The sequence below is a fragment of the Schistocerca cancellata genome, chromosome 2 (genome assembly GCF_023864275.1).
Source record: "Schistocerca cancellata isolate TAMUIC-IGC-003103 chromosome 2, iqSchCanc2.1, whole genome shotgun sequence".
Taxonomy (NCBI): domain Eukaryota; kingdom Metazoa; phylum Arthropoda; class Insecta; order Orthoptera; family Acrididae; genus Schistocerca; species Schistocerca cancellata.
In genome coordinates this window covers 973,881,016-973,907,863 of record NC_064627.1, presented here as the reverse complement: position 1 = coordinate 973,907,863, position 26,848 = coordinate 973,881,016, and the positions used below count along the sequence as shown (strand labels likewise).

At 44.0% G+C, this 26,848-nt stretch overlaps 1 protein-coding gene across 1 annotated transcript in view; it reads right to left on the bottom strand.

Moving 5' to 3' along the window:
• The window catches only part of LOC126162943 (alsin), a 206,215-nt gene that overhangs the window by 160,791 nt on the left and 18,576 nt on the right, over positions 1 to 26,848 (bottom strand). Inside the window, exons 2-3 of the mRNA XM_049919775.1 lie at positions 2,531 to 2,971; positions 1,479 to 2,442 (exon numbers count right to left, since the gene is read on the bottom strand). Of these exons, the coding sequence (XP_049775732.1) occupies positions 1,479 to 2,442; positions 2,531 to 2,971 (1,405 nt within the window). The remainder of the gene's footprint in view (positions 1 to 1,478; positions 2,443 to 2,530; positions 2,972 to 26,848) is intronic.

The window sequence follows — 26,848 nt, the reverse complement described above, 5'->3', positions numbered from 1 at the left end:
GATCTGTTAGGTAGTCTGAAATCTGCCTTCTATTACTCTTGCTAAACAGATAAACCTTCCGCCCTTTTTTTATATTCCTATTAACTTCCAAATTCAGGGATGCTGCAACGGCCTTATGATCACTGATTCCCTGTTCTGCACTTACAGAGTCGAAAAGTTCGGGTCTGTTTGTTATCAGTAGGTCCAAGATGTTATCTCCACGAGTCGGTTCTCTGTTTAATTGCTCGAGGTAATTTTCGGATAGTGCACTCAGTATAATGTCACTCGATGCTCTGTCCCTACCACCCGTCCTAAACATCTGAGTGTCCCAGTCTATATCTGGTAAATTGAAATCTCCACCTAAGACTATAACATGCTGAGAAAATTTATGTGAAATGTATTCCAAATTTTCTCTCAGTTGTTCTGCCACTAATGCTGCTGAGTCGGGGGGTCGGTAAAAGGAGCCAATTATTAACCTAGCTCGGTTGTTGAGTGTAACCTCCACCCATAATAATTCACAGGAACTATCCACTTCTACTTCACTACAGGATAAACTACTACTAACAGCAACGAACACTCCACCACCGGTTGCATGCAATCTATCCTTTCTAAACACCGTCTGTACCTTTGTAAAAATTTCGGCAGAATTTATCTCTGGCTTCAGCCAGCTTTCTGTACCTATAACGATTTCAGCTTCAGTACTTTCTATCAGCGCTTGAAGTTCCGGTACTTTACCAACGCAGCTTCAACAGTTTACAACTACAATACCGATTGCTGCTTGGTCCCCGCATGTTCTGACTTTGCCCCGCACCCAGCGTGCACACATTTTCCTGTACCCTAACTTAACAGTCACAACGTCATAAAGAGTTGTCATTGACACATCCGGTATGATCTGATGCAATTCTTTCAATGTGAGACGTCTATTCGCACGAACTGCTTCTTCCGTTCTCCGAAGAAGGGCATCAAAGATCACAGATGCCCAACCTGTTCTTTGTTCGTCATAAACATCGGTCCTACCTTCAGAGAAATGACGACACCATTTCGTTACGTTTTGTCGATTCATAATGTTCCCATAAACAGAAACAATTTCTATGTGAATATCCGCTGGTTGCTGACCTTTTGCATGAAGAAAACGTATGACGGAGCGCACTTCGCATTTGGTGGGATTCTGAATCGGCGCAGCCATTTTAAACACAACCTACTCCAACCAGAAGCAACGTTCAACTGCCAAACGACTGCGAGGAGAAAGCTAACGGTTCAAGGTTAACACCAGTGTTGCCAACTTGCTCGCCAAAACTCTTCTGTTCCTCTGGCGTACGGTGTATCTTTACTTTCTGAAATACCCTCGTATATTCACACTTATGACAGCTTGCAATAGGGTCATCAAAATACAAGAACCAAAAATATGCTATACTGTACTAAAATTCATAGTTAGGAACAGTTATCTCAATTTTTTGAGAAAAAAAAAAACAAACAAACAAACAAATGAAGACACTCACCAACAATGAATCAGTATCCTGCAGAGGTTCAACCCAGAGGGTTGCTAATGGATGGATTGATTGTGAGCTTCCACTTACATGGACTAACACATCACTTAGTAAAATAATCCAATGTGATGAAAATCTGCCTGAATTGTGAACCATTATAGGATGAGAGCGTGACTCTCGTATTAGACGTCTCTCTGGCGTGCGTAGAAGTTCAATTAGCCGTCCTGCACTTTCCCAGAAACGGCGGGTAGTATCAGCTTCTCTCCTCCGTCTCTCTTGTTCTTCCCACAGCTGATCCCATTTAATCAAAGCATCTTGAAGGTTTTTGTAATTTTTTTGTTTACTAGGAGCTGAATGATCAGAGAGGTTGTTGCATCTGAGCAAAGATTGGACCATGCATTTATAAATGTTAAGCCTAGTCAGGGGATTTAAAAAAGCAAATGACACTACAGACTCTTGTGATCTCTTCAAATTACGTGATTTCATCTTTTCTGAATAAAAAGTGGAAAGTCTAGATGGATTGTCAACAACACGTGATATGTGAGAAAACCCACTTATCGATATTATATCACATACAGCATTAAGATAGTTTCTGTATATCCTAATGCACTCTTCAACATTATTAACTACAACAATATTACTTGTTTCACCATCACTTTCAATGTACTCAGTAAATGTGTGTACATTAAGACATGTAACAGATATTATGTCATTGTAACACACACACAGTTGTTCATAAATAACTGTGTCTTGATCAACTGACATCCTTTTCTGCAAAGGTTTCACGAGGCAGCTATAAACTAGTAACATTTCTTCTAGAAATGACTGTTCTGCAATCAAATCTTGGACGGCAGGGAAGACTGTCCTTAAGGAAGTACTATAACCATATATATATCTTGAACAAAATATTCTCTTGTATAGCTGCGATTCACTATTTCCACTACTGAGTTTCTTTAGGTGTCCAACCGGTTCTGTCCTGAAAACCAGGTATAAAGAAATGTGTGTCACACAACGTGTATTTCAAGAGAAAGAAGCACAGAATAATGACTAAAACCATTACTTACCCAAATTTTTGTTTTCCCATGTAATAAACGTCACCATCATTTGTCAACATAAGTGTATGATGGTCTCCAGCTGCTATATCTTTCACTCTTGCTGAATTTGGGAGTAAGATAATTTGCTGTGGAGAACTTTGATCTGAAGAAGACTCAAGTGTTACTTGATACGCATTGTTCTTGCCCCAGGCAAAAACACGTCCATCCAAAGTCAAAGCCACAGCATGAAAACGGCCACATACCACTTTTTGAATTCCAGTTCCAGACAGTTTTGAAACTAAAACCGGACGGTTTTTCTTAAATGTATCTCCTGTGCCCAGTTGACCATGGTTAGGGTTGCCCCATGACCAAAGCTCAACTGACAACAACGAGTTACCTGACTGTACTAAGGAAGTAACCTGTTCTGTAAGTCCGACTTCAGAGTCCTCACCTCGTTCACTCGTTCCAGCACTGAAAAAAATGAAGTTTTTATCAAGTAAAATCTTCAAATACGGCAGTGACATTTTTTTAAACACAATAATACTATTAGAAACAGCAACAGCAAAAACAATAATGAACTTGACATATCTTTACTGGTTTTATGGAAAGTGTGGTGAGCAGTCTATAATGAATGATCAGTTTATAAGGCCAAGCTACTCTATAGCTTTTGAGAAATCTGCTTATGGCCAAACATAACTGCATTCACATAGCTAGGGATTGCAATTGTAATGATATGACTGTGACCCAAAAATATGAGAAGATGTAATGATACAATTCTGGCAACTGTGACATCAGTTTCCTGTTCCCATACAAGAATGTCAAGGGTGTAATGAGACAAGATGACACGTAGGGAGATGTGTATCCCTGCTACCTTCAGGATTTTAAGGAGTGTATTCCAGTCAACATTCTCTAAATGTGAAATGGTTTTGTCATGGCTGTGCCTCCCAAGATTCTCAATAATCCTAAGGGAATGTTGTCAACACCAGCAGCTTTATTTCCACTTAGGCCTTTCTATACTTGTAAAATTCTTCTCACAGTATCAAACCCCATCTCATCTTCCCTTTCTATAATACTACCTTCCAGTTTATTTCTCTTCAGTTTATTTCACTTCTATATTTTCCTTCCATCTTTCAGCTTTCCCTTCTTTCCTTATAAGGAAAGATTACTATCTTGATCTCATATTTTAAGGAGTAAAAGAGACAACTGCAAGATATATGTCCCAGCAATTGATCCTGCACAAAAATTTGGGCCACAATTCTGATAGCACGCAGTTATCACCTGGAAGTATAGCTTTTAAACCTTCTCACACACCAGTTGCTTTTCACTCGCTATGCCCCACAACAGGAACTTAATGCCAGAATTTGTAGTGCTACATAATGGAGTGAGTAAGAGGTTTGTGAATTACTGTTTTGACAATGGTAACATGCTTTGCTCTCTGTGTCAAAGTACGGAGTTTCTAATCAGTAGCTGATGCTAGAGATCTCTTTTCTTTGTTCTTTGAACATTTTTTACGTTGTGATCCATAAATGTAGTGTAAATGAATGAAAAGAATTAGCGTATCATTAAAGAAGTGCTATTTATTTTCTTTGGCTTTTAAAGCTGGCACTGTCAAAGTGAAGTCACTTCATTTCATTATAATTCTTCAGTTTCTTACGTTTATTCATTTTAATTTTGAGACAGGTATATTGCTGCAGAATGGCTAGCTTCAGAACGGCAATATAAGAAGATTTTTGAAATAATACTGAACATATCTGTGCATTTCTTGCATAGAATTGTGTGTTGTCAAGCATGATTTCAAAACATGTTAGGCAGATGTATCTATGCCCTACCTCCTCTTCCCTCACCTTCAACATCCCATGAATAGGAGGGCTCTGTTTGTTATTTCTCTTTACAGTATTATGCGTTTGAGAACTTAGCAGCTATAGTGGGGTGGAGTGAGTGACAAACAACAGATGAGCACAAAAGATTAAAAGCTGTATTTTCATGTTTTAACTGCATATTCTCAGAATATTAGCCCAAATTTTCATGCGGGATCAACTTCTGCAGATGATATCTTGCAAGTGTGCTTTTTTCTCCTTAAAATATGATGTCACGTTTGTTGACTATTTTCTTGCCAGTACTGGCTATGCATCTAAGCTTTTGATATTCATACAGCTGCTTTTCTTTACTCCAAAGATCTCTTTTTAAGTTTCCTATACGCAGCATCTCCTTTCCCTTACTCACGTGCTTCTACTGGCTTGCCTTTGCGCAAGGCTTGAAAAACAAATGAAAATGGAAAACTAGTTAACACATTGTGTCTGTCTGAGCAATATTTAAGTACAGAAATAGAAATACTAAATACCGAGAGTTATAAATTAGCATTTTTCTCTTACAGAAACAATTGCCTAACATCAGATACTACAAAAATCCCCACTGGGAAAATTTCAAAAGTTATTAGAAAAAAGTGGCACCCGTCAGACAAAATGAGACAAACAAAAATTTGTGGTAATTTCAATATTAATTGTTTTGAACAAATTTGATAAAAGCATGATACATAAATATTACTTAACAATAACAATCTAATATTAACTGTACACTTACCAACAAAAATTGGGCAGGGCAGTGGTACTGTAATAGACAACATTTTTGTACTTAAGAACATAGCTAACAAACTTAATGTTCATCTAGTCTGTAATGGGTTTTTGGACATCACTGGCCAACTATACATAACAGACAACATGATGACTCAAAGAAACAGAATATAATGACTGTTGGATAATAAAAGCATTGAAGCACCACAAAGCAAGAAGAAAGGACTATACAATATGTCCAGAATAAGCACTGATGTGTAATTGCTTTCATTGTATAGAAACCACGGTCCTTTCTTGAGAAGACTTTTTAATAAATCAGAAAGGTGCACATGCTATGTAAGAAATTAATTAGACTGAAAACAAAATGAAACTAATGGTAGATTGAAGTTATAAATGAAATTGGGATGTCTACCAAGGAAGACAATGATCCAGTAATTAGTCTGTGACTACAAATATGTAGCAGATCTCTTTAACAATAACTTCCTAAACATGACAGAGACTTGGTACATTCAGGTTTAAAAAAATAAAAATAAAAAAAAGTTTGCAGTCTATGCAAAAATCAGTGCCATACAAATTCAATCAACTGGCTGTTACTCTACTTTTCATGAAAATCAGGAAAATAATTGTCTTAAAGCTAAAATTCTTATAGTACTGATAACATTGCATGCAAAATATTAAAACTTGTTCTCCTGAGATAGGTACTATACTAGAAACATATGTAAGTTTCATATAGTATCTTTCTGTGAGACCTAAGTATGCCATTGTTAGACTTACCTTTAATACAGGAATTAGGAAAAAATCAAACCCTGGAAAGTACAGCTTGGAATATCAACAATATTACGAAAAGGATAGAATGCTGCTCAACATAAAGATGACTCATGGGTTGCAGACGGGCAGAACAAAATAACTATTACCGTTTGCCAAAGCCTTCTGAGGAAAAGAAAACACAAACACACACACATTCACACAACAAGCAAACATTAAGCACACATGAGCACTAGCTCTGGCATTCCAGTCAGAGCTGCCAGAGACTGCGGTCGCAGTGTGCGAGGAGTGCTTACTTGCATCAGTGTGTGTGTGTGTGTGTGTGTGTGTGTGTGTGTGTGTGTGTGTGTGTGTGTGTGTGTGTGAGCGCGCGCACTTGAGTTTAGAAGGCTTTGGCCAAAAGCTAAAAGTGTAATAGACTTTCCTTGGTGCCTGTCTGCTGCAACTCATCGAGTCATCTTAGCGATGAGCAGCACTCTTTATCATTTTCCTAATGGAATTAGGACAGATGTTAAAACTATTGACCCACTTTATGACTAACTTCCTTCCCAATTATTTTGGAAAAAAGTAATGTACTTTAGAATGGTTGAACATTGGTGAAAATATGAGTTGGATGGATAGACGGACTGACGGGGTTAAAGAGACCAAACTATAACGTCAAGTCAGGAATAGCCCCAGAGAGGAAGGACAAACATGAAAAATCCTGGTGTACTCAATTGTATCCAAGAGACAAAAAAACCAGCAGACAGAAGCAAGTGTAAGTGAGAGAGGCTACAAGGATGAAGATAGGAGAGTTGCCATGTCAGAAAGCAGCTGGAGGTCCCTGGTACACATTATGTGACCAGACAACCATATGTATCTGACCAGTGCTTCCCTAAGTTCCATTACCACAAGAAAACTAGCTACATGGCCACGATAAAATCTCAAGAAAGAGAACTGTGACAATGAATCTGTCAACCGACAACAGATGTAAAAGAATATGAAGAATTAACAAGGTGGGAATGGCACAGACAGGCCACACCACCGAGCAAGGGCAGCCGTGGGCTCCTCGGGTTGGAGCAGGTGATTGAGACATACCTCCACTCACTCACACGGGAAATGAGGCTAATGTGACCTATGTCGCAGACAGGAATGAAGACCACTTTCTAGGGTAAAATGCAAAACCAAATCAGCCACTACGGTGTCGTCCGCTAGAACCAGAAGTAGCGTGTCGGCAAGTTTACAGTTTCACTGTAAGATGGCCAAATTATGGCACTCCAATAGAATGTGGGCCTCCAAGAGATGGACACCGCGCCAACAGTAGGGTGGATCTTCACATCGGAGGATGCGGCCGTAGGTCTGCCGAGTGTGGTCAATGCAAAGCTGACACAGGATAGTAGATTCCCTGTGGGGAGCACGAAACGCAGACTGCCACACGCTTGTGGTCTTCTTTACGTTTCCAAATTTACTCTGAGAAACCACGGAATACCAATGCGCATACCAAGCCTCGAAAACTGTTAGTGCAGAGTTGACCGTGGATCCGGTCCTGGAACCCCTATCTCCAAAGTTGGCATGCTGGTAACCAACTTGGCCAACCAGACAGCACGTTTGTTCCCTGGGACCCCAACATTAATATAAAGAATACTGACCATTCAGTGTGGTGGAGGTCAAACAGGAGACCCCAGATAGTCACGACCAGTGGGTGTCGAGGGAAGCACTGGTCAACAACCTGAAGACTACTCGAGGAGACGCTGCTGATTAATAACAACTTGCCAGTGCTAGAATCAAGATGACTGACGGCTCGAGCAATGACCACCAATTTTGCAGCAATATACTGCATTGAGGGCTCGAGCAATGGCCACTAATTTTGCAGTGAATATACTGCAACCGTTAGGCAGGGAGCGTAGTTTGCTGCACCTCGCATTCACACAGGCAAAACTGGTTCATCTGTCAACCACAGAGTCGTCGGCACATACAAATTCTACATCTAGAAAGGACATCCCAGGACAGGCAGCGAAAAACTATAGGGTGTACAGAGTCTTTCAGCCCAAAGGAGAGGCCCGTGGGGGGCAGATGTAATTTTTCCCTGACAAGAGGCAACAGTGGTGAAAGATGGAGTTCAGAGCAGGGACTCTGTGAGCGAACTGCGACGGTGACTCCAGACCTCGGCCTCTGTTGTGGGAGGTAGATCTCCGTACTAGGAAAAAGGACACAGTAGTTTGGATGCTCAGAGAAGCAGCAAATGTGTATTGCTTAGTTGAGTAACAGCTGTTGGCACCTGATCTGTAGTGATGGGACACCAGCCTCAGTGAGTAGGCTGTTCACAGGGCCAGCTTGAAAGGCACCTCTCACAAGTCAGACCTCACAATGGTGTTTTGGGTCCAGCATCCGCAGTGATGAAGGCGATCCTGAGCCATACGCCAGGCTCCCACAGATAATTTGTAGACAGAGTAGCTAATAAGGTATGTTCCTAATTTTCTTTTGAGTTGACAGAGATTCCAAATTTCTTGCTTTATGTTACATGGGTGATTATTGTAGATCTTACCACCAGAGTACATAACTCCATTCTGAAATCTGAAAAGGAGGCAAAGACTACACGAAAATTGTTTTTGTACTTTGCTTCATGATTGGGTATATCATAGTTCAGTTGAAACTGATTTTTATTAACAGCAACAAAAACCACAAAGGAGTACATGTATGACAAGCGAGTGTAAGTCCAGGTCCCTTAAAAAGGCCTCTGCAAGATGTAAGATTATCTGATTTACACAATATTCTTACAGGGTGCTTCTGCTAGACACTTTATTTACTTCCAGTGCACGGCTACAGAAGCTATTTCCACAAAACGAGAAGGAGTAAAAATATAAAAAATAAGCAAACATTCTTGTCTTTAGGTCAGTACAATGAGAAATGCTTCTCAGGATGTAACACACTGAACTGAGTTCCCTGATTAGTTTATCCATTTGTTGACTTTATTTTAACCTTTTACTCAGCTGGACCTAAAGCAATTTTACACATTTACCTTTAGTGACTACTTCTGGTGTTTGAAATTGCATGATATGAGTCTTTCTGATATGAAGGCCAAAAGTTAACTGTGAATCACTTTTACTACTGTTCAGCAGTGTCTGCAAGGTTTGAGTCAGGACTCTCGATCAGTATGTCCGTGTCAGCAGCAAACATTAAAGTTTTTGAACTGCCCTGAAAAGTGATGGGAGGATTATTTATGTTAGTCAGATACAGGAGTGGCCCTAGCACTGGTCCCTCTGGCACTCCACAGGCCATCTTTCCCCAGTCTGAGCTTATGTTCATGCTTGAGATACAGTCTACTAATGAGACCCTGAGATAGAGTCTGTTAATGGACAACAGATGGAACAATATTCACGGAAATATTGATTAGATTATGATAAAAGGCTTATCACTCAAGTTAGAAAAAAAACACAACACAGTTCATTTACTTCTATATAAAACAGGATATACTGCTATTAATAACAATAGTGACAGGAAATGATAAAAAAATGAATGTTCAAAATTCCTAGGTGTGCACACTGCCTGGAATGTGAATTGGAAGTTACATTTAATAGATCTTCTCAAATGAGTCAGTTCAGCAACATTTGCTCCAAGTGACACTGCCAATTTTGATGATGAAAGTGTCAGAAAGATGGTTTATTTATATTCTGACTTTGATTGATGTCATGTAGAATAATTTTAACTCTGCCACTGTCAGTCCCACCTTGCAAGTGGTGGGGAAGGAGGAGGGGGGGGGGGGGGGAGAGAATGACAATGTTGTTAGAAAACCTGGGTCCCTCTGGCACCAGAAAGAAGCACCCAATAACGGTTACAGGTGAAGGTGGCCACAGGGTTCGAAAGTGTAAGAACTGTTTTTGTATCCTATCACATATAGCATCTGTACTTCAAGCAGTCATATTGGTCATATTGGAAGCAGTCTAAACCCATTCTGGCAGTAGCTCTAAAATGCCTTTGGGAATGGCAACTTCATTGTAATAATAGCCTATATATATGGATAATAGCAAAACCAGCTCCAAAGAATATGTGGAAGCACAAGAATACACAAGTGACAGGATGATGACGATTCTGCTCAGGACCAGCAAAGGAGCAAAGGATTTCATCAAAGTATACGCATCACAGACAGGAAATAAAGAGGAGAACATTGAGTAATTGCAAGAGAAATAGAGAGAATGAAATTAAGGATGTAGATGTGATAGTGATGAGTGACTTAAATGCACAGGTGGGAAATGAAAGACTAAGGAAGTGGTAATTGGTCCAGACAGATATGGGAGGAAGGGAATTAGGAAGGAGAGAAATTGGGTGATTTTTGCCAAAGAAATGATCTGACTGTGGGTGACACATGGATCAGGAAGAAAAATGGTCAAAAAATTACAAGATATGGTTGGAGAGAGAGAAGGTTTGAGACGTAATGAAATGAAACACCTACAGCCATCCTTTTGATGTTATTTATTATATGGCTACCAGTTTCGGTGATTCAACACACCGTCTTCAGCCCTTAACTGATGCTGAGGGGTTAATTCCAATCATATACACAATTCCATCAGTAGCCAACATCTATCAAATGGTTTCCATGGACTACAATAATGATGTTGTGTTGGTAGTTGATGGTTGGAGACACAACATCGCTGTTACAGTCTATGGAAACCAATTCGCAGATGTTGGCCACTGATGGAATTGTATATAGAATTGGAGTCAACCCCCTCAGCATCCGTTAAGAGCTGAATATGGTGTATTGAATCACCAAAACTGGTAGCCATATATTAAATAAGATTGAAAGGACAGCTGTAGGAGTTCCATTTTATTACATAAGTGAATGGCCAAAGTCCCTCAAATCTTCAATCACAAGGATGGACATACAAAAGGATGGAGATGGTCATTGACTACTTTCTGGTGGAAAAGCAAAATAGTAAATAGTTAATGGATGTAACTGTGCTCCCAGAAACAGCTTTTGATGGAGACCATCGAGTACTGGCAGGAATGATGAGGATGGGTAAAATAGAAACAATAAAGGCAGAAAGGAAGAAGAAAATAAAGATGTGGAGATTTAAAGATAGGAAGGTACAAGAAAAGTTCAGGGAGTTACTTAAGCTTACAATCCCGCACACTGAACATGGAAGTGTGGAAGAGGAATGGGGTAAGTTCGAAGAGGCATTTGTAAGCTATGCAGAGAACACCTATGGCAGAATGTCTAGAAGGCCAATGAATAAGGAGACACCATGGAGAAATGACCAGGTGAATAAAGCAGTAAAAGAAAAGAAGGAAGTGTTCTCTCAGGTTTCCTCAGTGCAAATGATTAATAGTGTGCTTCTGAGTGTTCTGCTGAGTTGCTGTTTCCATTTTCCGCACAATAAAAAACCACCATTTGGTAGAACACCTGGAAGCATACTATTAGAAGAAGAAAGTATGGCAAGAATGAACAGAAACAAAAAGAAAGAAAGTAACAGGAAATAGTAGAAAAGCAAAAGGAAATGTAAGAAAATAGGGAATTTGAGAGGATTACACACAAATTGGAAAACAAAGCTGTACGGAATTTGAAAACCCACTAAATGTGAAAAATAGCAATGAGAAGGGAATAGAAGTGTGGCAGGGGAACCTGGACCCAGAAGAAGGGAAGGACATTACAATGTCAGAAGTGGAACTAGCAGTTAGAAAATGAAAACAGGAAAGGCAACTGGGACAGATGAAATACTGTGAAGATGATAAAGGTAGCTGACCTACTGGACTACAATGGTTACACAGATTGCTAAGATGCATATGAATTCAGAAATGTTGCATTAAGAATGGGAAAGGGTCCGATAATTCCAGTGTACAATAAAGGAAACGGAAAAGTACGTAATAAAATTATCAGTGGATCACACTCATATACAAGATTGAGGGAAGAAGGTCAATTAGAAGAGGAGCAGTATGGCTTGCGATGAGGTAGATCAACATTGCACCTAATCTTCAGTATGAAGACAGTTGATGGAAATGCACTGGGTATGGAAAAGATCTGGCATTGACATTTCTTCGCTTAGTGAATACATACAATAGTATCTGAAACAAATGTGATTGGAGGCCCTGAAGTTAAGGAGTGTTAGAAAATGTTGTTGTTGTTGTTGTCTTTAGTCCAGAGACTGCTCTGATGCAGCTCTCCATGCTACTCTATCCTGTGCAAGTTTCTTCATCTCCCAGTACCTACTGCAACCTACATCCTTTTGAATCTGTTTAGTGTATTCATCTCTTGATCTCCCTCTACATTCCCGGTTGCCAGGCAATATGGGAGGGATTTTTTGGTGTGAAGGAGAAGAAAGCCATGGAAATGCAGGTACTGGTGGTGGTTGGTGGGTTTAATTAGGACAGATGTTTGGATGGAGCCATGAGAGAGGATGATGTCAACAACCCGGAAAGTGGTACACTGGGTTGAGGAGGACCATGTGAAGTGGAAACACACACCATTCATTCACACAAGCAAGCACATCTCATCCACACCTGACAACCACCTCCAGCAGCATAGGCCAGAATGTAACTATCATGTGGGATGGAAGCAGCAGTCTGGAGGGAGTGGCAAAGGGGAAGGGATAGCAGTGTACGGGTGGGGAAAGGGAGGAGCACTGTCTGGCAGAATGTGCAGGGAAACCTTTAGATCCTTCCCAGAACCTCTCCCCTGAATCCATTTCCTTCCTCAACCCTATGACATCCTGCACACCCACCTAAATGCTCCCCAAAATCCACAATCGCAACAATCCTGGATATCCCATTATGCCTGGTTATTGTATCCCCATGGAAAGAATTTCAGCCCTCAGTGACCAACACCTCCAACCAAATGCCCATAATTTAGCCTTCGACCCAACCACTTCCTTCACCGACTCCCCACAACTTTACTTCCTGGATCCCTACTGGTCAATGTTGATGCCACCTCCCTATACCCCACGTCCCACACACCCATGGTCTTACCACTATGAACATTACCAAATCTGTGGCAAAGCCATGGGCACCCACATGACACCCTCCTATGCCAACCTGTTCACAGGTCATCTAGAGGAAATCTTCCTAGCTTCCCAGAATGCCAAGCCCTTACTCTGGTTCAGGTTCACTAATTAAATCTTCATGACATGGACTCAGGACCAAGACAGCCTTATCTTGATTCCTTCACACCCTCAATATCCTCTGTCCCATCCACTTCACCTGGTCGTCCTCAACCCAGCGTGCAACCTTCCTAGGAGTTGACCTCTTCTTCTCTGATGGCTCTCTCTGCACCTTTATCCACATTAAACCCACCAACAGTACCTGCATTTCAACAGCTCTCATACCTTTCACACCAAAAAAATCCGTCCCATACAGCGTGGCCACCCACAGATGGCATATCTGCAATGACAAGAATTTCCTTGCCCAGTATGATGAGTGTCTCACAAGACACTATCCAAGACCTAGTCCACAAACGGATCTCCCGTGCCATTTCCCACAGCCTCAAACATCTCACTACACCCAAGAACCAGCCACAAAAGAGTGTCCCCTTCGTCACCCAGTACCACCCTGTACTGGTACCCACCCTGTACTGGTACAACTGAACCACATCCTTGCCAGGGCTTTGATTACCTATCATCATGCCCTGAAATTAGGGACATCCTACCCCAGATCCTTCCCACTCCATCTTGTCGTCGTCCACCCAACCTCCACAACATGCTAGTCCATCTCCCTCCATCCCCCCCTTTCCCCATTTTCCTGAGTCATCAATCTTCTGACTGGTTTGATGCGGCTCACCGCGAATTCCTCTCCTGCACCAACCTCTTCATCTCAGAGTAGCACTTGCAACCTACATCCTCAATTATTTGCTGGATGTATTCCAATATTTGTCTTCTTCTACAGTACTTACCCTCTATCGCTCCCTCTAGTGCCATGAAAGTTATTCCCTGATGTCTTAACAGATGTCCTATCATCCTATCCATTCTTCTTGTCAGTGTTTTCCACATATTCCTTTCCTCTCCATCCTGTCCGATTCTGCGCAGAGCTTCCTCATTCTTTACCTAGTTTTCAACGTTTGTCTGTAACACCACATCTCAAATGCTTCAATCCTCTTCTGTTATAGTTTTCCCGCAGTCAGTGTTTCACTACTGTACAAGGTTGCGCTGCAAACATACATTCTCAGAAATTTCTTCCTCAAATTAAGTCTATGTTTGATAATAGTAAGCCTCTCTTGGCTAGGAATTCCCTTTCTGGCACTGCTAGTCTGCTTTTGGTGTCCTCCTTACTTCATCCATCATGCGTCATTTTGCTGCATACATAGCAGAATTCCTTAACTTCATCTACTTCATGACCATCTATCCTGACACTGAGTTTCTCACTGTTTTCATTTCTGTTACTTCTCATTATTTTCATCTTTCTTCAATTTACTGTCAACCCATATTCTATACTCAATAAGTCTACTGAGTATTCCATTCGGCAGATCCTGTAATTCTTCATTTTCACTCAGGGGTGCAATGTGATCAGCGAATCTTAAAATTGGTATCCTTTCACTTTCAATTTTAATTCCACTTTGAACCTTTCTTTTACTTCCATCATTGCTTCTTTGCTGTGTAGATTGAATGTTAGGGCAAGAGACTGTCACTGTCTTATGTCCTTTTTAATATGAGACCTCATTCTTAGTCTTCCACTCTTATTATTCCCTCTTGGCTCTTGTATATGTTATGTATTACCCATGTCTTCATGTAGCCAATCCCTCTTTTCATCAGTATTTCGAACGTCTTGCACCATTTGGCACTGTCAAATGCTTTTTCCAGGTCGACAAATCCTATGAACATATCTTGATTTTTCTTCTTTAGTCTTGCTTCCATTATCAAACCCAATGTCAGAATTGCCTCTCTGCGACCTTTACCTTTCCTAAGGCTAAACTGATTGTTATCTAACACATTCTCAGTTTTCTTCTCCATTCTTCTTATATTATTCTTGTCAGCTACTTGGATGCAAGAGCTGCCAAGATGACTGTGCAGTAATTCTTGCACTTGTAGGCTTTACAGTTTTTTCCAAAAGTCAGATGGTAAATCGCCACACTCATACATTCTACACATCAGCATGAATAATCTTTTATTGCCAGGTACCCTAATGGTTTTAGAATTCTGATGGGATGTTATCTATTGCTTCTGCCTTTTTTTTATCTTAGATCTTCCAAAGCTCTTTTAAATTGTGATTCAAATACTGGACCCCCTATCTCTTCACTACTGACTCCCTTTTCTTCTTTTATCACATCAGACACGTTCTGACTCTCATAGAGTCCTTCAATGTACTCTTTTCACCTATCTGATCTCTCCTCTGCATTTAACACTGGAATTCCCATTGGACTGTAAATGTTGCCATTCTTGTTTTTAATTTCACCGAAGGTTGTTTTGACTTTTCTGTATGCTGATTCAGTCCTTTCAACACTCACTTCTTTTTCAGTATCTTCACATTCCTCGTGCAGCCATTTTGCCTTAGCTTCCCCTGCACTTATTATTTCATTCCCAAGCAATTTGTATTTCTGCATTCCTGAATTTCCCTGAAAATTCTTGTACTTCCTCCTTTCATCGGTCAACTGAAGTATTTATTCTGTTACATATGGTTTCTTTGCAGTTACCTTCCTTGTATCTATGTTTTCCTTTCCAACTTCTGTGACTGCCCTTTTTAGAGTTGTTCATTCCTATTCAACTGTATAGCCTACTGAGCTATTCATTATCGAAGTATCTATAGTGATAGTTGCATTTTGGCCTGACCTGCTGGAGTTGGCAGTCAAGTGTGCTTGCTTGTGTGAATGAATGGTGCATGTTTCTATCCTTATGACAAAGACTGTGGCTGAAGGCTTACATGTAAGTGTCATTTATTGAATCTGTCTGTTACTTAACATATCATCTTCATGGTAAGTAGCAATCTATCTTTTCCTACATTGTTGAGATTCCTACCTCGAGTTTCTATTGTTTCATCTTTAAGAAAGAAAGTCTTCATCATGCAAATCATGCTGTCAGGTGCTTGTGCGCACCCACGATCATCTTGTAGACATCTGTTTAAGGAGTTGGGCATTCTGACTACTGCTTCACAGAATATTTATTCCCTCATGAAGTTTGTTGTAAATAAACCACTACAGTTCAAAAGGAACAATGATCTACATCTACATATATACCCCGCTAGCAACCAAGCAATGTGTGGCAGAGGGCACAATTTGCACCAAAGTCATATTTCCCCCCTTCTGTTCCACTCGCAGATCGCACAAGGGAAAAACGAGTCTGAACGCCTCAGTACGTGCTCTAATTTCCCTTACCTTTGAATGGTGATCATTGTGTGATCTGAAAGTTATTGGTAATAATATATGCTCTACATCCTCGGCGAAGATTGGATTTCAGAATTTAGTGAGCAGCCCCTTCCGTTTAGCGCGTCGTCTATCTGCAAGTGTATCCCACTTCAAACTTTCTATTAGATTTGTAACGCTCTCGTGATGGCTAAATGTACCAGTCACAAATCTTGCTGCTCTACTTTGGACCTTCTCAATCTCTTGAATGAGACCCAATTGGTAAGGGTCCCATACAGACGAACAATACTCTAAGACTGGACGAACTAATGTATTGTAAGCAATTTCCTTTGTTGAAGGACTGCATCGCTTCAGGATTCTACCAATAAACTGCAATCTAGAGTTCACCTTGCCCATTACTCATGTAATCTGATCATTCCATTTGAGATCATTTTGAATAGCCAACTCAGATACTTGACGGAGCATTTATTTTGCCCAAAGACTGGGCATTTATTTTGTATTCATACATTAATGGGGATTTTCGCCTTGTTATACACAGTAGGTTACACTTACTAATAATGAGAGATAACTGCCAGTCACTACGCCACACATTTATTTCCTGCAAATCCTCATTGATTTGTTCACAACTTTCGTGTGATGCTACTTACCTGTAGACTACAGCATCATCGGCAAACAGTCTAATGCCACCATCAGTACCATCAACCAGATCGTTTATGTAAATTGTAAAAAGCAACGGACCTATTACTCTGCCCTGGGGCACATCTGAAGTTACGCTTGTGTCTGTTGAAGTTACCCCATTCAGGACGACATACTGCTCTCTGTCTGTTAGAAAACTTTCTATCCAACCACATATGTCATCAGATAGACCGTAAGCATGCACATTTTGGAGCAAGCAACAGTGCAGAACTGAGTCAAATGCATTTCGAAAGTCGAAGTACATAATTACAATACCAGAAGGAAAAATGACTTCTGTAGAAGAATTTCTATTACTGTAATGTATAGATGGTGTTGGTGGGACTTACTACCTCATAACATTTATATATTTTTTTCCATTTTGGGGAAAAAACTTAGAAATGCTCATAAAGTAACCAAATGCACAAATTAATTTGCAATATGAATGTAAAATGACTCGTTTCAATCCATTATGATCTACTGCGCAAAATGATCCATGGAACATGAAAGTAACTAACTAACTAATCAACCTCTTCTAACTGCTTGCCATCATATTTTACACCTTTACTGGATGAAAACCTCTTACAAATTCTGAATGCATACAGTGTAGCATTTTAAAGTTCAGTGACAAATAATTAGTAAGGAATTATTTATTAATATCAATGAAAAATTTATCAACTGCTCTTGCTAAAATTAAACTTAATTTTCTATTTATTGCAATGCCTGTATCATCTGAAACAAAACAAGCAATCAGAAATGACATCACCGACTCACTATTTAAAATAATGTGGCAAGAGGAAAGACCATACAAAGGTGGGAAGACCCCTCAAAAGCCCTACTCATGGCGCTGTCCTAGGGTAAAGGTGGAGTGATACCTTCTGAACTAACACCGAAAATGACCAAGCAGGTGACTGGATTCTAAGACCCACAAAAGATGCCAGTTGGCCATCTCGTCCAAGGTCTTCCCCATGCAACTACTGAGGACAACTCCATGATAACTACTCAGGCATGTACAGTCCTTCCCAGGTATTAAAAGTGGAATTAAAATTGATTCTTTACAGGAACCAGGATTGTTTCCTATTGTTCAAATGAGTTTATAAGGGGCTAGGAGGATTTCTTTCCTTTGCCCTGTAAGATGCCGTAACAAGCATTAATGGATCCTATCGTAACAACGTGAAATGTCACAAACCAAAGACAATGCAAAATCCTGCTCCCACATGGAACAGGCATGGTTGTATTTTTCGACTTTGATGGAAATGAAGTATTAATTGACCCTCTCTGTGGCTACTCTGTTGTGTCAGAAATCTTGGTCCTGACTGGTAGAAGTGGTAAATCTGGTGAAATATTCCACCACTGTCTCAGTAACATCTTGCAGGTTAATGTGGAACAACCACTGGGAACCTCCTACCTCTCCCAGAAATCCTTCTGTGGTCTCCCATATGAGTGCATTTTTAGCAGGATGCTTTATGGTGTTCAGGAACGGTAGTCATGATCTCTTCCTGCTCTCTCTAAGAGTTAGACAATACTTCGCTCTTGCTACCTGAAATGCTGCAACTGAAATGCTTCAAGGTTTCTGCTGCTAGCCAGCACTTGAACCATGGCACACATGTCTGCCAGGCCTTGATAGTGGATTGACGTTCATCATTCCACCATGTGACAGGCTGCCTTTCTAGCTGGTCTAAAGACTGTGGAATGGATGCTTCAGCAGCAAGATCATTTTGGTAACATGATCCACCCATTCCTGGATGCTGCCCCATGGTGTTCTTCTTCTTCTTTTTTTCTTTTTTGTGGTTTTAGGGCGCACAACTTCAATGGTCATTAGCGCCCTGACTACTCTAAGAATGCACCGCGAGGCACAAGTTGACAACAACAACTAAAAGGGAAAACACGATAAAAGACAGACTGACAGGCATAGGATTAAAAAACAGCATCATCAAATGTCCTTAGAGAGGTTTGTCAAATTGATAAGACGAATAACACGAGCAGCTGCTCGTGGGTCATCCGCTAAAATGGCATCGAAAGTACTTGGCAGGTTAAGATGTAGACGCAGTGTGTTAAAATCTGGACAGGACATTAAAATGTGTCGAACCGTCAGCAAGTGCCCACATGGGCAGAACGGCGCCGGCGCAGCCGTCAGCAGACGGCGATGGCTGAACCGGCAGTGTCCAATCCTTAACCGGGCCAAAACTACCTCCTCCCGCCGAGAAGGGCGTGAGGAGGACGTCCAAGCCACGGGAAGAGGTTTTAAGGCCCGAAGCTTGTTGTCTGTAAGTGCAGCCCAATCGGCATGCCACAGCGATAAAATGCGCCGACAAATGACCCTGCTAAAATCGGACGAAGGGACACAACAAGAAGCTGTCCGAGGCTGGAGGACCACAGCCTTGGCCGCAGCATCTGCAGCTTTGTTCCCAGGGATACCGACATGGCCAGGAACCCACATAAAGCTAACCGGAGAACCGACGTCCACCAGCTGCTGAAGAGAGCGTTGGATCCGGTGTACGAAAGGGTGAACCGGGTACTGATCACTGAGGCTCTGGATGGCGCTCAGGGAGTCAGAGCAGATGACATAAGCAGAATGTCGGTGGCGGCAGATGTAAAGAACAGCCTGGTAGAGGGCAAAGAGCTCAGCTGTGAAGACCGAACAATGGCCATGGAGCCGGTATTTGAAACTTTGTGCCCCGACAATAAAGGAACACCCGACCCCGTCATTGGTCTTAGAGCCACCTGTATAAATGAAAGTCATGTTGATGAACTTCGAACAAAGTTCCAAAAAACGGGAGTGGTAGACCGAACCGGGGGTAACCTCTTTTGGGAGCGAGCTGAGGTCAAGGTGAACGCGGACCTGAGCCTGGAGCCAAGGTTGCGTGTGGCTCTCGCCCACTCGAAAGGTTGCAGGGAGTGAAAAATTAAGGTGTTGAAGGAGGCGACGAAAGCGAACTCCAGGGGGTAGCAGGGCAGAGACATACAAGCCGTATTGACGGTCGAGAGAGTCGTCAAAAAAGGAACGATAAGACGGATGGTCGGGCATTGACAGTAGCCGACAGGCATACCGACAAAGCAGTATATCGCGCCGGTAGGTGAGTGGCAATTCGCCAGCGTCAGCATGAAGACTCTCTACGGGACTAGTATAAAATGCTCCGATCGCAAGTCGTAAACCCCGATGTTGTATGGAGTTGAGGCGGCGTAAGATGGATGGCCGTGCAGAGGAGTAGTAGTAGTAGTAGTAGATGGGTTTAGTGGGCGCACGACAGCAAGGTCTTCAGCGCCCGTTCAGTACCATAGTGAGACGGGTGTCAAGAAAAAACTCAGAACATTTACATCTAACGCAACATAAAACGGAACATAAAACACGGGGAACAATCGTTGAAAAATATGTGCTCACCCACACCGAAGCGTGGGATGAAGCAGGGCGTCAGCAGTAAAACATGGACAACACAGGAAGAAAAAGGTAGAGGGAGCTAAAACAATGGAGCAGATGGAAGTGGCTGGCTGACCGCAAGGAAAAAAGGGAGGAGTCAGCCACCCTGCAATACACTAAAACCGCCAGCCTAAAAGCTTAGGCCAGAGTCCAGACACATCACAAAACTTAAAAACCCTAGACACACACGTCTCATCATTAGCTAAAACAGAGGGCAGATCCCCATCAACTTGTGCTTCTGCCCTTGCATCACGGTATAAAACGCAGTCTGTCAAAATGTGCCGGACAGTGATGGGCACACCACAAGCATCACAAAACGGAGGATCCTCCCGCCGTAATAAATAGCTATGTGTCAGAGGACAGTGCCCGATCCGAAGACGTGTGAGCGCCACCTCTTCCCGCCTGAGCAGCCGGCAGGAGGAACGCCATGGCCGAGTGGTTGACTTTACTAACCGCAGTTTACTGGCCGTCACCGCCAGCCATTCAGCCTCCCACAACTCCATGCACTTCCTGTGGAGTGCAGCGATGACTGACTGCAAGGGGATAGGACACTGGACCACATCCTGCTCTCTGCAGGCCTCCTTGGCAGCCCGATCAGCCTGTTCGTTGCCCCATATGCCGACATGACCAGGCACCCAGCAGAAGGATACCTCTTTACCCCGCCGTTGGAGCAAGTACAGTTTGTCATGTATCAGCTGGACCATCTCTTCAGTCGGGTACAGGTTTTGCAGTGATTGTAAGGCACTAAGAGAATCGGAGCAGAGAAGAAATCGATCGCCCCGAACACGATTCATCTGCTCCAGTGCCGTCAGGATCGCGTGGAGCTCCGCTGCGAAAACGGTATATTCAGCAGGGAGGCGAATCCGAGTAACATGAGCAGGGAACACCACCGAACAGCCAAGGAAAGTCTCCTGTTTGGAGCCATCAGTATAAACGACAGTGAAACCGTGATGCACATCTAAAAGGTTAAAAAACAGAGATTGGAACGTAAAATCTGGTGTGCCATCTTTCTTAAAATTAGTCAAATCTAAAATAAGTTTGGGTCTCCGGAGGAGCCAAGGTGGAGATCTGCTCCAACCGCGACGTAAAACACGAAGACCAGCCATAGACATCGCACTGAGGCAATCCTGTGCGCGAATCCCATAGGGCTGCGTCGCACGTTGCCGGTTATGAAACAATCGTGCCAGAGGAGGCTGAGCAACGGTATGGTATGCAGGGGTGTAGGGTGTGGACAAAGTTTTATACGCCTGGCGCACTGTAAGTAGCCGTCGCCGCATATGAAGTGGCGGTTCACCAGCCTCTGCACAGAGGCTGGGGATGGGGCTAGTTCGGAATGCCCCAGTGGCCAACCGAAGCCCTTCATGGTGCACAACGTCCAACATTTTTAAGTAAGAAGGCCTCGCAGACCCATACACCGTGCACCCATAATCGAGCCGAGACCGCACAAACGCCCTGTAAAACTGGAGCAGACAAGTCCTGTCAGCTCCCCATGTACTGTGGCTAAGACATTTTAAAATACTTAAAGCCTGAAGCGACCGCCGTTTCAGGTCTTTAAGATGAGGTAACCACGTGAGCCTCGAGTCAAAAATGAGCCCCAGAAATCTCACCGTGTCTTTAAAAGTAAGAATAGTACCCCTCAAGCGCAACTCAGGAAAGGTTAAAAGCGAACGAGAACGGTTAAACAGAACACATACAGACTTCTCGGTGGAAAACTGAAAACCACTCTTCTTCGCCCAATCATCCAAACGCCTAATCGTAAGTTGCAACTGACGGGTAGTCGTTGCAAGGCTCGAAGAAGAGCAGAACAAAGAGAAATCATCCACAAACAAAGAACACTGGACAGGACTTTTCACTATGGACGTAATGCTATTAATAGCGATGGCAAACAGAGTCACACTTAAAACGCTACCCTGAGGGACACCATTCTCCTGCTCAAAGCGATCAGACAGGACGTCACCAATTCGGTATCTAAAATATCGTGGCGAGAGGAAAGACTGAAGAAAAAGAGGAAGACAACCACGAAAACCCCATTCGTGAAGCTGCTCCAGGATGAGACGCCTCCAAGTAGTATCGTAGGCCTTCTCGATGTCGAAAAATACACCTAGAAGGTGATGACGGCGTAGGAAAGCCTGTTGGATAGCCGCCTCCAGGAGGGCAAGGTTATCGAAGGTGGAACGAAACCTCCTGAACCCACACTGAAAGCGACTAAGGAGTTGCCGGGATTCTAACATCCAGACAAGGCGGCGGTTGACCATCCGCTCCAAGGTCTTCCCTATGCAACTAGTGAGGGCAATGCTACGGTAGCTACTTGGGCTCGAACGGTCTTTCCCGGGTTTTAAAAAAGGGATTAAAACCGCCTCACGCCACGCGTCAGGAAAGTGACCCGACGCCCAAATGGCATTAAAAAGTGCGAGGAGGATGTCTTTGTTGCGCATTGTGAGGTGCCACAGCATACTGTAATGGATCCTGTCGTGGCCAGGGGATGTGTCACGAGCGCCAGACAATGCAGAATCCAGCTCCCACATAGAAAATGGGCAGTTGTAAATTTCATGAGAGGTGGAATGGAAGTCCAGACTACATCTCTCAGCAACGGCTCTATAGCGCTGGAAACCTGGATCCTGACTGGTTGTTGCAGTAACTGTGGCGAAATACGCTGCCATAGTCTGGGCAATGTCTCGCGGATCCGTGTGGAGAGTGCCATTATTCATTACAGCAGCTATGGGGCACCGCCCTCCTCTGCCAGAAATTCTCCTGATGGTCTCCCACACAATGGAACTTTTGGTGGAACGATTAATGGTGTTCAGGAACGTTTGCCATGACCTCTTCTTGCTCTCACGAATAATGCGGCGACATCTTGCCCTCGCCACCCGAAAGGCTGCAAGATTCTCAGCAGTCGGCCGACACTTGAACCGACGCAGAGCCGCACGCCGGGTCCTGATCGCAGAGCGGCATTCGGCACTCCACCAAGGCACAGGTGGCCTCTTCCGGTGGCCTGTGGACTGTGGAATGGATGCTGCAGCGGCGTGGTGGACCGTTTTGGTAATATGATCCACCCACATCTCAACATTCGCACAGTGGTCGAATTGGGCCAACTGGCTATAAAGTGTCCAGTCAGCTCCACTGAGCACCCATCGTGGTGGTCTCCTTTCGGGGCCCACGCCATCGGGCAGGTGAATCCAGATTGGGAAATGATCACTGCCGTGCAAGTCAGCGACCACTTCCCAGCGAGCACTGGCGGCAAGAGCCGGAGAGCAAAGCGAGAGATCAATGGCAGAGAACGACCCAGTCGCTGTGGAGAAATGAGTACTCTGTCCTCCATTGAGCAAGTAGGCACAGGATGACAGGAGAAGCCTCTCAATTGCTCTACCCCTGGGGCAGGTAATTGCAGAGCCCCAAAGCACATTGTGGGCATTAAAATCACCACAAATAATGAATGGCTGGGGGAGCTGGGTAAGAAGGTCGGAGAGGGCTGCTTCATCAAGAGCATCATGTGGGGGCAAGTAAAGTGAACATACCGTCAAGGGATGACGCACGTGCACGGACACAGCGACGGCCTGTAGAGTCGTTGTAAGTGAGAGAGGCGAGGAGTGGTAGTCCGTCCTGACGAAAATACCTACGCCTCCTCTAGCTCTCTCTCCACGCAGGTCGTCCTTTTTATGGAGTGTGTAGCCTCGTAGCTCAGGGGAGTAAGATGGATGGAAATACGTCTCCTGGAGACAGAGACACAGTGGTCTACCCTGAGAGAGTAGACGAAGTTCCTCCACATGCGTCCTGAACCCTTGCAAGTTCCACTGGAGTATGGGAGCCATCTATGTTGGGGGTAGCACCTTCATCCTGTCTCTCCGACGGGGCGGGGAGACCGCAGCAGGTGTAGGGGCAGGCGTGGGACGAGATGATTGCCCCACACATACATCGTACTCCATCAACTCTGGGGAAGAGTCAGATGAAGCCTCACGTAAAACAACAGCCGCATGGTCCGATGGTTTACCACGGGATTTGACGCGCTGTTGCTGCTGTACGGTAGCTTTCTGTGGTTTGGTGGACTTTGGGGGAGCTGATGTGGGAGTGGGAATTGGCGCACTGGGTTTGGGAACAGCCTCAGCTGTTGGAGGAGCTAGGGGCTGGCCCAAGTTCGCCACTGTACCTTTGTCTGCCGTTCGAGTAGGGGCTACTGGCTCTGAAACACTGGGTTCGTTGCAAGTGCACTGACAGCTACAGGTGTTAGTGCCAACACTCACCACCTCTGTCTGCGTTGAGGCATCGACTTTTGGAGTAGGCTTCTGAACCAGGGAGGCAAAAGATGTAGCAAATGTGGGAGGTTGCATCGACTTAAAGATCTTCTTGGCCTCACCATAGGGGATACGCTGGGTTGTTTTTATTTCCTGGACCTTGCGTTCCTCTAAAAATATGCGGCAGTTCCTACTCCAAACAGGGTGGGGCCCAGAGCAATTAAGACATTTTGCCGGACGCGAGCAACCAACTCCTTCATGAGCAGCCAGACCACAGTTTCCACAAGTCGCTTCGCCTTTACAGCCTAAGGTGGTATGCCCAAAACGCTGGCATTTGAAACAGCGCATTGGGGCCGGGAAATAAGGCCTCACACTAAGGCGAAGGAAGCCAGCTTTAACATGTTCAGGAAGTTTTGTGCTACTGAAGGTCAGAATAAAGGAGTCGGATTTGACAAGAGTGCCATCAACCCTCTTCATGATGTGTTGGACATCAACGATACCTTCTGGAGCCCACTCACGTTGCAGTTCTTCCTTGGGAATATCAGCTAGATCTCGGCATGTCACAACACCTTTGCTGTAGTTCAAGGTGCTGTGCAGTTCAGTGTCTATGGCAAACTCTCCAAGGCATTTAGCAGACTGAAGTTTATTGGCTTGCTGGGAAGTGGAAGTTTCCACTAGCAAGGTTCCATTACGTAAGCGCTTTACCGATTTTAAGGAGCCACAGATTCCCTCCAATCCCTTTTGTATATAGAAGGGCGAAACCTTCTCGAAACTACCCTCCTTCCGTTTCACAATGAGAAACACATTCGGATTACCAGAATGTATTCTGTTACCTAAGACTGGACTTTTTAAAGAAGCGCCGGAGTCAGGGGGACTGACTGCACGGGCCCTCTTAAGAGACTGGGTGTTAGAACCTTCCAGCGGCCCACCCTTTCCGCTGGGAGGAAGAAAAGAGGAGTTCGAAGGATCCATCTCGGTCCCACGAGCAGCTAGGGAACTAGAAGTCCGCCTAGACAGAGCCCCGCGTGCCTAGGTAAGCCTTATACAACTGAGGTGCGGCAGGTTCCCCAGAGGTTGCCCGCTAACGACTGTTCCACCTCAACAGCCATGCATCTCATCAGCGCGCAGCACACCTTGAGATTGAGGGGTTTTTTATAGAGGTTTGTTCCATCCTCGCGATCTGGGCGGTCAAGCCAAGATCCCCATTCCCTGAGACACACAACGTTCCACCGCCGCGCCGCACGGTGGTCGCTGAAGTACGCTCAGAGCTTACGGTGACGGGGGACTGGTGGCGCCTACCAGTCTCCAGCTCAGGAACCCCGGGGTCGCCAAGCCCGTACCCAGCAAATGAATGCTGAGCCCCTGGGGGCCGTGCAGAGGAGTATACGAAGCTCCCATAATCCAGCTTGGAGCGGACGATCGACCGATATAGACGAAGTAGGACGGTTCGATCCGCTCCCCACGACATACCACTGAGAACACGGAGGACATTTAAAGAAAGGGTACAACGGGCGGCCAAATATGACACATGTGGAGACCAGCTAAGTTTCCTGTCAAATGTAAGGCCTAAAAATTTGGTTGTCTCCACGATTGGGAGAGCAACGGGACCGAGTCGTAAGGACGGTGGGAGAAACTCTTTGTAGCGCCAGAAGTTAATACAGACCGTCTTCTCGGCAGAAAAATGGAAGCCATTGGCGACACTCCAGGAGGAAAGACGGTCAAGAGAACACTGAAGACAGCGCTCCAGGACACGTGTACACTGCGCGCTGCAATAGATGGTAAAATCGTCCACGAAAAGGGAGCCTGATACATCAGCTGGGAGGCAATCCATTATTGGATTGATCGCGATGGCGAAGAGAGCGACGCTCAAAACTGAGCCCTGTGGCACCCCATTCTCCTGGCGAAAGGTGTCGGACAGGACAGAACCCACACGTACCCTGAACTGTCGATCCATTAAAAAGGAACGAATAAAAAGAGGGAGGCGACCGCGAAGGCCCCATGTATGCATGGTGCGGAGAATGCCCGCCCTCCAACAGGTGTCGTAAGCCTTCTCCAAATCAAAGAACACAGCCGCTGTCGGGCGCTTCCGCAAGAAGTTATTCATAATGAAGGTCGACAAGGTAACCAGATGGTCAACAGCAGAGCGGCGCCTATGAAATCCACATTGTACATTGGTAAGTAGGCGTCGAGACTCGAGCAGCCAAACCAATCGAGAGTTAACCATTCGCTCCATCACCTTACAGACACAGCTAGTAAGCGAGATAGGTCGATAACTGGAAGGCAAGTGCTTGTCCTTCCCTGGCTTAGGAATCGGGACAACAATAGACTCGCGCCAGCATGCGGGAAATGTCCCTCAATCCAGATGCGATTGTATGTACGAAGAAGAAAACCTTTATCCGCAGGAGAAAGGTTCTTCAGCATCTGAATATGAATAGAATC